This window comes from Vulpes lagopus, chromosome 3, assembly GCF_018345385.1.
Source record: "Vulpes lagopus strain Blue_001 chromosome 3, ASM1834538v1, whole genome shotgun sequence".
In the NCBI taxonomy this organism is placed as follows: Eukaryota; Metazoa; Chordata; class Mammalia; order Carnivora; family Canidae; genus Vulpes; species Vulpes lagopus.
The window spans coordinates 35,659,642-35,674,247 of record NC_054826.1 but is presented as its reverse complement, the minus strand read 5'-3'; the positions used below and the strand labels follow the sequence as shown (position 1 = coordinate 35,674,247).

General features: G+C 47.0%; 1 protein-coding gene across 1 annotated transcript in view; it reads left to right on the top strand.

Annotated features, from left to right (window-relative positions):
• ADAM19 (ADAM metallopeptidase domain 19) overlaps positions 1–14,606 on the top strand; it is an 83,761-nt gene that overhangs the window by 34,366 nt on the left and 34,789 nt on the right. The window contains exons 5-7 of the mRNA XM_041749179.1: positions 3,935–4,011; positions 12,562–12,754; positions 13,405–13,470. Of these exons, the coding sequence (XP_041605113.1) occupies positions 3,935–4,011; positions 12,562–12,754; positions 13,405–13,470 (336 nt within the window). The remainder of the gene's footprint in view (positions 1–3,934; positions 4,012–12,561; positions 12,755–13,404; positions 13,471–14,606) is intronic.

Genomic DNA, 14,606 nt, shown 5'->3' with positions numbered 1-14,606 from the left:
TCTTCCATCACGGAGACCTCTGTTCTCTGCCTTCAGAGAGGCAGGGAGGGGGCAGGCATGCCTTGAAAGCCCCAGGACCTCACAAAGCACCATCCTCTGAGTTTGGCTCCTGCACTTCTCTATGCACAGTCAAGTGTGCCATGAGCTCATACTTCCTACTGTGAAAGCCCCCTTGGGTGGCCCCCTCGGGCCGAGAAGCTGAGAAGGAATGCGATGACTTCATGACTGTTCATTTACTTGTTCTTTGTGCTCTCAGAGTTAGCCAGAGATGCTGTAAGGGCCTTTCAGAAACAAAGGAGTGGAAGAGGATGTCCCCTCAACCCCAGAATGCCCCTCCTTCCTAGCTGAAGGTCTTATTGGTATCCTAGCTGAAGTATGGGACAACCCATTATTTTCTTACATCCCCTCCTCTTGGACTCTTACAAAGCCCCCACCCAGCCTCATGGAGCTCCTACTCAGCTTTCTTATCTGGGAGCTGAGGACTTCAAAGAGAAACGAGAATAGAATAAACTATTTGGCTGTGCCTGACCCAGACATCGAGGGCTGCGACCCATGACCAGCCTTGGCCTGGGGTACTGGGAGCTCTGGGAACCTCATCAAACTCATCCACTGGGCCTGGAGGAGTTACAGATTTGGGGTCTGAAGCCAGGGCTGTAGGCTTGGCTTTAACTAGCTATGTGACCTTAACCAACCCTTTTGACCACACTGGTGTTGAGTTTCTTCATCAGAAAATTGGGTATGCTAAGATCTGACTCTCAGAGCTATAGAAGGGTAAGATGAATCACCGATTTTATGGGAATTTATAAACATTTCTCCCAGCACATTTTACTCATGAGGAAATTGAGAGGAGAAGAGACAAAGTAACATGTTTGTGTTCAGATAGCCAGTAAGTGACAAGGCTTAGACTAGAACCAAGTCCCTGCTGGCGCTAGAAGAGAGTAGGGCTGTGGCGAATTAAGTTCTGCACACTTTGCTGGGGCTGCTTCTGCTAGGAGAGGCTGTCGAGTCTAGAGTCAGGCTGCTGTGGTTCAGGTCTCCACCTGGCTGTGTGACACTGTGAGTGACTTGAAACCTCTCCCACCTTTAATTTCACCTTTTTAAATACGGGAGTAATAATACCTACCTCATAAAGCTGTAAGGTTGTCAGAATTCAAGGAAAAATATCTACATCAGTTTTTTTATCCAGTAGTAAGGGCTGGGTAGACATTACCCTTCATTGTAGCAGAGAAAGGCAGGTATCATTAGCACCCGTGGTGACGTGTGTAAAAGCCCTGGGTCAATTTAAAGCATGTTACTAAAGTCCGTTGTTATGCTATGTCAGAGAGCAGTGAGGGAGCCCTGTCAGCATCAGTCCAAAGATGGGAAGAGGTACAGGGATTCTTCATGCCCATCCCTGGATTTGGATCACTGAAACTAGCTGACCTTCATTTCTGAACTTTTTGACTCTCTGCCATTCTGACATCTGCGAACCCCATTTACCCTGTACAGGCCTGGCCCCCTCCTCCACCTGTGAATGATCCTGGGTTGTAGAGTTCATGGCCCCATGGCTGAGTTCTAAGGATCAGTTCAGAACCGGGGTGTTTGATGATGTGTCTCCAAGTCTTGGAATCTGGGAGGAGGGGAGAAACCACATGACATGCTGGCATTCCAAAGTAAATGGGATCCTGGCTGGAAGAAGGGTTTTGCTTGCCTCACTTTCCTTCCTAGGTGGGCACAAGTGACTTTCCTCTGTGCTCCTCTGAAGGTCCAGATCTGGCTTGTTTGAAGTTTGATACAACGAGAGGGGTTGCTGCTTGTCCCTCCTCCTGACTCCCTGAGCTTGAATGGGTGGAGGAGCCGAACCACATTGCTGGTCAGCTGTCCATTGAGAGTGTATGCAGGTCGTCACCAGGAGAAAGGGCACCAGTGGTCTGGGGACTGACTCTGAGCTGAGTGATGGCCTGGCCTATATCCTCTGATCTGGCTGCGTGGCACAGCTGCATAGGACACAGAATTGGTATGGAACGACTGGGGATTCAGCCACTTGGTGGGCTTCCAGCTCCCTGGAGGCCACATTCTGCCTTTGACAAGGAGAATTTAATGGCTATATCATGATCACTAAGTTTTATTGCTGGCCACTCTGGGCCAGGTACCCTGCTCTAGGTCCTTGATGCATATAGTATTCTCACAACCATAGAGACTGAAGACACTGAGGGTCTGAGAGAGGCTGTGGAACTGTTTCCATCACTGGCAGGTGTGGGAGCTTGCGTTTAAATCTGGCCTGGCTATGCCAAAATACCTGAATTTGATTATCAGACCATACTCCTACCTAGAGCTGGGCAGGAGGTGGAGCCTGAGAATACAGTCGAATGGGTTTGCTGTCTCCTGGGTCCCCTCCCTGCTGGCTGAGGATTGGGGAACAACTGTGAGCAAGCGTGGTCCTAGTGATGGATCACTTGGACTGTTCCATAGGCAGATGCCTGAAAATTCTGATTGGACCCACTTGGGTGTTGAGGGGAAAGACAAAGCTCCCGTGTCTGCAACTGCATGGCTCATACCCTCCTGAACACCTTTGCAGAACCTGACTCTGCCCTGAGGATTATACCATCTGTCTCTTCTGAGCAGCTGATCTCTCTTGAACTATTCAGGAAGAAGTTTATAGTAACGGGTCCCTTGTCATCACCCCTCTGTGTGTCGGGGACAGTCCTGGGCTGTGCCCTCCAGTCTGGTTTGTGCTTCAGTGCTCCCAGCTGCGTCCCAATTGGCCTCTTAGATGCACTGGCTCTCCTACTTATAAAACACTCTGCTGGTGCCTCCAACTTTTATTTCAAGCCCCACTTCACAGTTTGTAATTAAATCTTTGTATGAGTTTTTAATTAAGATTGGTTCTCACAAGACGCCAAGTCCCAGGAAGGCTGGAGCTGGGTCTGTTCGCTCCTCGTTGTGTCTCCCAGGCCCAGCCGGGAGCCTGGCACGCAGCGGTGCTCGGCGGCTGGTTGTAGTCCCCAGGAGTCCAGCCAGGTCGGGGAGACCAGATGGCCATGAGACACGCGCCAATGAGAGAACAGGATCAGAACTCCATGGATGCAAGTGCCAAGTCAGGCCTGATCCAGACACGCAGGGACTCGGGGGAGGTGGGGGTGAGGGGCAGCTCTGTTTCCTGGGGCTGCTGTCACAAAGCACCATGAACATGGGGGAGAGTGGGTGTAAAACCGGGTTCCAGAGGCTGGGAGTCCAAAATCAAGGTGTCATCAGGGCCAGGCTTCCTCCCTAGTCTCCAGGGAAGGATGCTTCCTTGACTCTTCCAGTTTTCAGTGGCACCTGGCAGTCTAGTGCTCCCTGGCTTGTAGCTGCATCCTCCAAATCTCTGCCGCTATCTGCAGATGGTCTCTCCTCTCTCTCTCTCTCTCTCTCTCTCTCTCTCTCTCTCTCTCTCTCTCCCCCTCTCTCTCCCCTCTCCGTATTTTCTAAGGACACCAGTCCAGGATGACTTCATTTTAATTTAATGACATCTGTAAAGACGCTCTTCCAAATAAGATCGCATTCTGAGGTTCTGAGAGGACGCGCATTTCAACTCTGGAGGGGGTCACAGAGGTCACAGAGGTGACTCTAGCGGGGAGGCAGTCTCTTCAGAAGTCAGCGTTTCCTGGGGCCATGTGTCATGGCAAGAGCTGTGAAATGGTCATGAAGTCCCAGCTCCTCTGACAAGCAGGGAAAGCTTCAGCAAGGGAGACCTTTCTGCTTCTCTGAATCTTGGTTTCTTCATCTGTCCACTGGGGATGGTGACATCTGCTTTGTCCCACCTCCCAGGACTATTAAGAGGATCAAATAAAATGGTGGCTTGGAAAGCTCTTTGCAGTTAGGATGTATACAATCATCCCTGGACTTCATGGGACATTAACACTGCCATGCTCATCAGTGTCCTTTCATCTGACCACCCTTTTCTCCCTGCTAGGAACACTGCTTTTATCACGGGACGGTGAGGAAGGCAGAACAGTCCAGTGTGGCGCTCAGCACCTGCCGGGGAATGAGGTAAGGGACCCTGACAGTGCTGGGGGGCACCTGGCACTCTCCCCAGGCATGGCATTTTTAGGACAGGCAGGGCTGGCCTTAGGCAGAGACCTTGAGAAGCTGTCCATTGAGAGTGTATTCAAGCCAATTCTAAGAAGGGATGAGCTTGGGAGAGACAAGGGAAATCCTAGAAAAACCATAATTCACTGGAATTGAGCTTTTTCTTGAGGAACTTTGTTTTGTTATGAAAAAATAGGTATGGTAAAACCAGCAGATCAGGAGATGACTGACTGCCATTGAAAAAAATAGTTGGTTGTACTCAAGATCCCAAGAAGAGGGGGCACACCACATAGGGAAGCATAGGGGGCAGTCAGGGGGCAGGTTGTAGGGAGTGAGGGAGTGTGGGCAAGAGTCTTTGCTGTAATTTCTATGGGAAGAAACAGGCAAGGCAGGGCAAGCAGGCTTAAGATTGTTAAGTTGAATAATTCAGTGGGATCTGGGGCATATGGGCTGTTTTTGGTCATCTAGCACCTTACCCTGGGGTGACCAGGGCAGGAAGACTGGCCAAGAGGGTGAGGGCCTGCATTTGAAAGTTGTTTGCCATCCCTAAGAATTGGCAAATCCTGAGAAGGGCAAGGCCTTGGCTGTCAAAACATCAGAATATAGGAAGTACAAGACATGGTTTATACCCTTGAAATGAGCGTGAGCGCTTATTCTCACTTCTCCTTTGCTCTTCTCTGGTAGAAGTACTTGGTGGGCAGTTAGTGAAAAGAGGAGAAAGGAAGGGAAAGGAGAAGCAAGGTAATTTTCAGGAAGGTCCAACTAGGTGGCACAATGGAAAGAAAGTGGCTCTTGGTTCTCTGAACCAAACTCCCTGAGTTTGAGCCAGTATCAGTTGACCAGCTGGGTGACCTTGGGCCTCAGTAGTCTCATGTGGAACATGTGAATAAGAGGTAAAGATCCCTAGTATCATGAGGATTGGATGTGTTAATAGATCTTTAATGTTTAGAGCTGGCTGGCCTATAGTAGCACTCAACAACCTCCCAGCACCTTGCTTCCTAGGTGTGGCCAGCGGAAGGACAGCATCAGCATCACCTGAGAGGTTGTTCAAAATGCAGTTTCTCAGGTCTCATCTAGAATGACTGGATCATAATCTGCGTTCTACCAAGATCCCTGGGGATTCCTATGCACATTAGTTTGTACCTGAGAATACCTGTTTCTTAAGGATATGCATCTGATCTCAAATATCTGTTTCTCTCCTCCAGCCATGCTAGTGCTTTGCATGTAGTAGGATCTCTACATGTATGATGAAGTCATAAATTTCATTTAATTAGACTCTTCCCACTCTCTCTTTCTTTTGAAAAAGATGATGATCTGAAAAACCTGCATTCTCATTACCAAGATTAATTGCTGGGTATTAATTGCCTATACTATGTGGCACCTACACCCAGTGTGTTGATGAAATGGCCCTACAGTATGGGGAAAAAAAAAGGACAAAAAGGCTATGATTTGTAGCATCTGCTGGTAAGAATACTCACCATGACCAATTTAAAGCTGTCAACATGACGTTACTGAAGGCAGAATTGGGAGGTATGCACGTGACAGGCTCCCACAAGTCAGTAGGAAGTGTCTCCATTGTGTACCCTTCCTCTCTGTTGGTCAATTGATTCCATGACTCTTTTTTTCCTTCAGCAAATCAATATGGGGTGCCTCCTTTGTGCCCATGCCCTACAAAGGTTGAGAAAAGATGGGCATTGAAAAGTAATTTTCTGAGCCCTTGGTTTCCTCTTCTGTAGAACGGGCATTGATGATAGGCGCAGTAGAGAATGTTAAATTCTGTGTTAACTACTGCATTTTACAGACACACGGGATTATGATCATTTTATAACAATGAAGCCACACTAAACTTAACCCAGGCCCACATGTAAGTGGAAGGTCCCTCCTGCTGCAAATCGCATGTGTTTGTTTATAAACTAGGCCATGTTTCCTCTGTAAGGCTTTATGTGCATCTGCCGGAGGGAATTAGGCAGGAAACAAGCTTTGGCTGGGAGACCGTGACAGTGGCTCCAAATCCCTGGCTCAGATGACCTGGTTGAACCAAGCCAATTGGTCTCCCTGTGGTGTTTACAGGCTGAGCCACCACCACCTGCAGTCTGCAAGTAAACAATGTCTATCCCAAGAAGGAAGAAATGAACAGGCAGGTGCGGCTTGCTTCTCTCTGCCTCTTCCCCTGTGTCCGTGGTCTGGAGCAGTGGGAACTTGGCTTGGCCTCTCACAAATCATTCCCACAGCCTAGTTGACAGGGGGAAACCGGGTGAGCCGTCCACATGTTTCTGTTTTGCATGCTTCCTTCTGGTGTAGTCCCCCGTCTTACTTTCCCAGCCTTCTCACTATACCCCTTAAGAACTTAAGGGTATCTGTGGGCCCGACTGGTTTAAGAACCAGAGCCGTATGCCAGATGTCTCATTCGGACCCCAGAGGAGGAGCAGCTACAGCAGCAGCAGACTGCAAACCTGTGTGACTCTCAAGTGCCTCCCCAAGGCTCATAAAGCCATGGCCCCATGCAAGAATCTCCATAGTGATTGTGCTTCTCTCCTGGGAACATGTTCCTTGTGACTGGAGAAAACAGGTAGGGTTTATACCAAATGGAAGCTTCAGGCTGTTAATAAAAATAGAGGAGTTCCTCTGAGTTTCCAGTTTGTTCCTGGGCCCCCTCTTCTCTCCAAAGCAGTATTTGGGTGACTTTAATTGAAGTAGTAATACATGATCATAATAAAAATGAATTCAAACAGTATAAAAGAGAGGGTACAGTGAAAGATAGGTTTCTTTCTCATCCAGGATTTCCAGATTCCCCCCTCCCCCACCAGAGGCAGCCATTGTTACCAGTTTCTTGTTTATTCTTTTAGAAATATTTCTTGTGAAAGGAGAACGTTGATAGGTAATATAGTGTTTTATAACTGTATTTGGGCTGATACAAGTCAGAATTGCACAGCATCAATGGATACTTATAAAATACACCAGTACAAAGATGTGGCAAATCATTTCACTGTGGATGTTGTGCGCCAAGGCCCTTCATGCCTGTCTGATCAACAACTCATCCTCTAAATGTCTGCCTGACCTCTTGCATGCTACAAATGCTTTGCAAAGTAATACAAATTATCAATGTAAGAAGGAAAGGTTATTTGTGAAGGAATCTAGACAGTACTGGAATGAAGTGAACCCTAAGTGAACCTGTGGGTCCTAGCACACCCTGTGTGTATATATGTGTGTGTATGTGTCCTTAGCTCACTCTTTGCCAGCAAGAGAGGTACTGATTGCAATAAAACGTTATTTGTACCTCATTGGTAAGTTGTTTATTTTTAAAGAAAATGCTTATTAAAAATTATCGCATAACTAGTATGTTAAACGTTCAAATAGTCCACAAGTGTCAAGTTAAAAGAAATGAAAGTTCCTTAACCCCTCCCACCATTCCAACCAATTGCATTCCCCATTCTCCATCACGGTTGGAGAATACATAACTGAAAGACATAACTGTGTGTATACAGGGTGTTTCTTAATCCAAATAAGATTATCCTATACATAACATTCTGTAATTTTTTTTCTAAATTAACATTATGTCTTAGGCACATATAAGTGTATCTCATTCTTTGAATGGCTGCAAAGTATCTTATGTATGTATGTCTGGCAAGTTTAATTACACAGAAAGTCTTTCCAGGATATCCAATAAATTATCTTATAGCAGCTCTGTCCTCAAAACTCTGAGGCCCACCCTTACTGTGGTTATACTTTACTCCAGGTCCCAGGACTCATATCTGTGAGAGAGGGCTGGAAAGAGAACATGAGATTGAAAATGAATGCAAGAGAACGTGTAAGAATGTGTGCATGATGGCCTGGAAGGCACTCAGAATTTAGAACCAAGGGACCTAAGTCTGAGACCTCGCTCCACACCTCCCAGCTGTGTGGTCTTTGAACTTCGCCTTCCTCAAATCATTTTCTCCTTGTCTTTGCCTTTGGCTAGACTGGCATCTCCTGTGGGCTTTTTTTTTCTTTTCCTGTGGGCCTTATTCAGTTTTACAGATGGTGTTCATGGTGCAAGGGCTGTGAGTGGGCGGTGGGGGTGGGGGCTGGTGTTAGGGCCCCACTGGGGAATAAGGAGCCGGTTCACCAGAAGACTGGGATCTGCTCCCAGCTGTAACATTAACTCACTGGGTGACCTTGCGAGTTCCTTTTTCTCTGGGCTTTGGTTCCTCTCATCTGAAAAATAAAGTAGATCAGATCACTCGAAGGACTATTCAGTGTTGGAAGTTCTGTGCTGCAGAGAGTGCACGGTCTCAGGGAGGTGGGCACCTGGGGCAGAAGGAGGTGGCTCATATACCCGCAGCAGTCCATCCCCGCCCCGTCTGCTGTTTTGCCAGGGAGGGGCATGGCCTTCCCCTTTGAATACCTGGCCTTCCTTCTGAAGAACGTATAATAAACACTGCCTCTGTGTCAGGCACAGAGTAAGCCCTCGCAGGGTGGTACCGCTAAGTCATGACAGGTGTAGATTCTAGAGTCAAACCACTCTTGGTGTAAAACCTAGTTCTGTGGTGTTGGTTTTCTTGCCTATACAGTGGGAACAGCTGTGACCTCATTGGTGGATTTATAGTAGGTGATGAGTGTGGTCCTTAAGAGAGGGAACTCTTTCAAATCGTGTTGCATCCCCAGTGCCTAAAACAGTTCTTGGCACATAGTAGTTTCCATATATATGGGTTGAATGACTACTGAATGGCTCCCTTACTTCAGTCAGTTATAGCCACAGTGCGAGCTGGCCAGCATTATTGACTTGGCACAATGCTAGGAGACGCAGAGCCAGAATTCAGGCCCAGCTGTGTCTCCCTCCCCAGCTTACCCTCCCCACTTGTGCCTTGCCACCCCATCCCTTAGGGAGCCGGTCACCTCTGCACCTCCTTCCTTCTGTGATGCCTTTCATGTTCCCAGTACCTCCTTCTCCCTCCTTCTCATTGGATGCAGATTGGGGTGGGGATGGGGAGCAGTGAGGGGAGGGAAGGAAGGGTAACAGGGTGTTTACCTCTTAGGGCAGCCAATGTAGGGACGTGGGATGTGTCCCCGTAGGTTTAGCTCTGAACGGACACATTCCTAGGAAGTACTTCTTGCCTCGGTCCTTCAAGGGTGCATTTGGATAAGTCCCATGGTCATTCAGGAGTTAAACATGAATCATCTCCTCCCTGCCTGTCCTGCCCTGCCAGGGTTCCTCTGTATAATTTCATTTATATCAGGCTCTTAACAATGAGCAATAGGATGGAGAGTGGAATAGAGAATAGCGTGGGAGGTTCCAGCCACCCAGCCTCCTGGACTCCCCTCCCGTGCCCCCTGGCTAAGCTCTGCCAGTGCTTACATTTAGCAAATTAGATCAACTGAGGCTCCTGGGAAGATAAATGACCCGTGGGTGCTCAGGGGAGAGCAGCCAGCAGGATTTGGGGGTGGAGATAGGGAAGCCTTTGGGAATTAGATTCTAAGAAATCCATCCCCTTCTCCCCGACTGTTGTTGTCTAAAGCTGGTGCTCACTGTAAAGTGCTGGGGCTTGTGCCAGCTTCTCCTCCAAGCCAGATAGTCTGGGAGGATGGCCACGGTGCCATGGGGCAGATTACCAGGGACCACAGTAGGGGGACGGGCGGGAAGCAGCCATGAGTCCTATTGCCAGAAGGACCTTCAGTGTCCTCCTGAGCCTGTGCTTCTCCAAGTAGAATCTTCCCACTCTCTGAAGCAGAATTGTCTGGGGCTTTGTGAAAAGACAGGCTCCTGCCACCACGCCTGGGCTCCAGGCCAAACTTCCTGAGTATTACTGTGCAGGGAATTACCGCAGGACTGTTTACAGCGCAGATGCTCCAGCCTACGATATCTGAGTCTCCTACATTTGTATTTTTAATATGCTCCATAGAATATTCTAATAGGTAGCTCTGGGAGTTTGACCCATCAGTTTGGAACTCACTGATGGACAGCCCAGAGTCTGGACCTCAAACCTTGGGCTCCAGATACCCGGCAGACTTTGTTATTTAATCTCTCCAGGGCCCAGTTTCCTCATCTATGAAGTGGGACTTCTGATGGTGCCTAGTAACACTGATGAAAAAAGAAAGACGATTGTAAGCACAGTGCCTGGCCTGCGGTTAACTCTCAAAAAAATGGCATCCAACAATGAAAAGTAGGCTAACAGCCTCCTTCGTCTTATCTCCCAGCAGACTGATATCTTACTTAGGACAGGCCAATCCCACCCCCGGGGAGAGGTACTGGTGCCTGTCACTTGTAACCATCTGTAGATGGGGGCTATCTTTCTGACCCACTCTCCAGGGCTGTTGTGACAGAGGCAGTGTGAGATCATGGTTAAGGCTGTGGGATCTGGAACCAGACTGCTTGGGTTCTTGCTACCTGTGTGACTTTGGGTGGTCAGTTTATTAACCTCACCTCACTTTAGTGTTCTTATTTGTACAATAGGGATAATGTTTCTAAGGATCAGAAATGTTGGTGTGAAGAAGAAAATACTCAGCATAGTGGCTGGACCATAGCGAAGCTTCTTTATAGCCACCATGATCCCTATTGTTCACCATGTACTAAGCTTTGGCTTTATCTCTGTTCTGTTTGACCCAGAAGCTTATTCAAGGGAAGCCTGGAACTTTCCACTCACTGGGTGTTATCTTCACAGCCACAACCTGATGGGCACAAAACCATCCTCTGACTTGCTATCAGGCCCTCTGTTTCCAATGTTTGGAGGCATTGGGGGAAACTGAGGTCATGGGAGGGGCCTTGGTCAGGCGAGATGAGAAGAAAGCTTGGGAACAGGATGCCCACAGTGGCTCTCCCCTCTGCCCTTTCCTGTCTGGACTCGAGAGCGGATGTGACCTTTGCTCTTAGCCCCACTCCCACCCTCAGCTGTTCAGGGAGCACCTTGGGTGTCGGGCTGAGGGGCTGGTCCCAGATTGCTGCGTCAGCCTGGGTGAGGCAACCGGGAAGTCGTCAGGCTCCCTGGCACCAGAGTGAGGTCAGCCAGGGATGGATTCCAGGAAGGTTGCTGCTGATCACAAACTGGCGCTATCTCTCCCACAAGCATCACAGGCTCTTCCCAAAGGGCAGAGCCTGGGTGGGGATTTGAGGGGGGAGGGGTGGAGGTGGAAGCTGGGACAGCCAGACAGAGGTCTTGCCGGTTTGGAGTGACAAAGCCTGACTTGGAGATACTTTAGCTTTTGAACTCTCTGGACAGACGAGGGCCTCAGGTTTGGGATCCCATGACATGCTGCTGGTGCCCTCAGACTCGTTACTGGGCTTCTTCCTCCCCCAGAGCCCTGACTCAGTGCATTCCCTTGCTATAGTATTCATCTTACTGTATCAAGGATGGCAGATACCTGCTACATGGGCCTGTACTCACCAGGGATTATTTGCGATCGTGATCGATAACAGGTCATAGCACTCTTTCCTCAGAAGCTGCATTGATGGAGTGCTCCCAGGCAGCTGTATCCAGTCCATCCGTGTTGGGGGCGATGAATTCTTTTTGCTGTCTCTGTTATATATTCTAGTGATTTATTCCCAGGTTCAGAGTGTAAGCTTCAGAGGGGCAGGCCCTTTGTCTATCCTGTTCACTTCTCCATGCTCATCAACTAGTTCTTCTATGTGCATGGCACATAGAAGGAGCTCAGGAAATACTTATAGAATGAATGACCATCCTCCAATGAAGCTGTGACTTACTTGAGGACAGGGATTATGTCTAGATCACATCTAGTACAGATTAAGAGTTCAGTGAGTGAAAGAATGTAATGAATGAACACATGTCCTTATTCTGAGTTCAGTGCTTGTATCTATAACTGGGAGCCAAGAGTAGTCACATGTTCTTGGTTGTGGATGTTGCTTCACTAAAAGACGGCCTCGTTGAGGCTAGTAGGAGTGCCATAGGTGATGCCTCTGGCTTTGGTTTCTATACACAAAAATATTTTCATTTAATCATCTGGAATCCTGTTAAATTAGTAAATTATCATTTGCGTTTACACAGGGGAAACTGAGGCTTGGAGTGTTTTGTTTTTTTTTTAAGAAGTGCATTGAAGACCATTTGACAGCTTACTGTTGGAGTGAGGACCAAAACGTGGGTTTCCTCACCCCCAGGCCAGTGTTTATTTTCCAGTTTACAGACCATCTTTTTATGAACCTATAAGTTGCAACTTTTGATTTGTCTCATGTGGTGCTTGAGTTTGGGAGGCTTTTTGGAATCCTGGTCTTACCATCCTTTGTATTATTAACTGCCCCTGGTGGGCCTTTTTAGAAGCTTTGAGCTTCTTAATTAATAAGCTTTTAGTATCTGAAATTGTGTACCACCTTTCATATACACATGCATATTTCTCTGGAGGGAAAGTCTGAGTTTGCATCAGAATCTCACCAAAAGAGACCCCATACTATACATGACCCCATAGTAAAGAAACAGTGATCAAAACCAACCACGTCATTTTGCATATGGAGAAACCGAGGCCTGAGCAAGAGACTTTTCCAGGACTATAGTCTTTGACCAGAGATTCTGTTTCTCCCATTGACAGAGGACTGATTACGGTGAGCAGTAACCTCAGCTACATCATCGAGCCCCTCCCCGACAGCGAGGGCCACCACCTTATTTACAGATCTGAACATCTCAAGCTGCCCCTGGGGAACTGTGGGTTCAAGTACTCCAAGTCCATCACTGGGGACAGGGTCCTACCTTCTATGAACCAGACCAAGAAACGACCTCGCAGGGTGAGTCTCAGTGCAAGAGCCAACCTGGTGGTATGCTTGTCCCCTCAGATGTCCTTACTTTGGATCCAGGAGTATTCCTAAATTAAAGGAGATGGACAGGAGGGAGGAAATAACCTTTCTTTTTAATTCTAAGTTCTTATCTTTTTCACTGCTATGTGAGATACCCTTGTATTGGATGGAATAATTGCCTTTGGGAAAAACTTTTGGGAAAAAACACTATGACATTTATAATACTCTGAGATGCTGATTTCAGAAACTTTAAAATGTGAGAAAAAAAATAACCATGCCTTCCCTTTTGGAATAGCCACTTAACCATATGCACAAAACGCATGTATTTATGTATACTGAAAATAGAGGTATGTGGTTTAAATGCTTTTTGGGAACTTGATTGTCAGCATGTTCCCTCACAGTATGTTGGCCTGTGAACTAGCCACCCCAGCTTATTGTTTTTTGAGTATAAAGGACTTGACTCATAGTCCCCGAGCAGCCCCATCGATAACCAAGATGATGGCCTGAAGGTGTAGTGAGGGTAATGGTAACTATAGCCAGCATGGTCTCTAATGCCAAGTGTAAAGTCAGTAAGGAGAGCCATTATTAACTAGCATGCCCACCATTTCTACAGCTCTGATCTGCTTATATCTCTTTCTTAGATGAAAAGGGAAGATTTACACTCCATGAAGTATGTGGAGCTTTACCTCGTGGCTGATTATGCAGAGGTAAGGGGGAGCCAATGGGTTTTAGTGGAAAAGCTACTCTCTTGATAGCTGCCATTCCAGGCTTCCAGCCACTTTGGGCGAAATGCTGAAACATTCATCTTTCTCCAGTTGATCATGTGATTTTGGCCTTAAACCTGACCAAGGGCTCTTTTGGCTATTTTTTAAATAGTTGAGGAAAAAAAAAAAAAAAAAACGAGAAAAATCTCTTCAGGCTCAATACATTAATCAGATAGAAAATCAGGGCAACTAGTGTTATTTGGATTAACATTTCTTAAACTGAGTCTGAGACCTTTTGGTTAGGGTGTATATTCTTAGGGAGTCCATAAATTCTCTATAGAAATTTCAAAAAATTTTTTTGCAAAGATAATAAGTATATTCTCAGTCATCTGATTGAATACAATTTTTGTTCCCATGGATGGATCCATTTTATAATCATGTGGGTGCCAAGTGAGAACCAAATGGTCCTCAAAGTATCAGCACCCGGGAACTTGTGAAATGCAAATTCTTGAACCCCATCCCAGATCTGCTAAATCCTAATCTGTGCAGCTGAGGTCCCGGAATCCATATTTTAACAAGCCCTCTGGGTGATTCTGGACACAGGCAAGTTTGAAAACTACTGACCTAAGGAATAGCTGTCTGCCCTTTAATTCTATATTTCTCAAATCAGGTGAGGTTCTCACTGACTGGCCTTGGCTTCTGAGATTTGATGAACTCTCATCCCTCTCACTCTTTCATTTCATTTATTTATCAACAGTATCTTGATTTTCTCTTATGTGTCAAGCACAGTACTTGGCCCCAGGAGATTAAGATAGACCTGCCCCTGATACCAAAGTTTATAAAAGTGGCACAAAAACTCAAGTGTGGTGACTGCCAAGATTGATCTCTATAGAGAATTAGAGCAAAGGTCATGAAAGGTCTGACATGACTTTAGGAATTGGGGAAAGCTCCAAGATGATGATGTTGAAGTTGACACCCAAAGAATGGGATCAGGCTCCAGAGCCCATATTTGCCTAAACTAGCCGTATTTCACATCCAGTTCTCACTTCATATAGTGACCTAATCACAACTAAGCACATCTGGGCAGGGAAAGTCACGATGAGCTGAGCACTCGACATGGTCTAACGCTGCCACCTCAC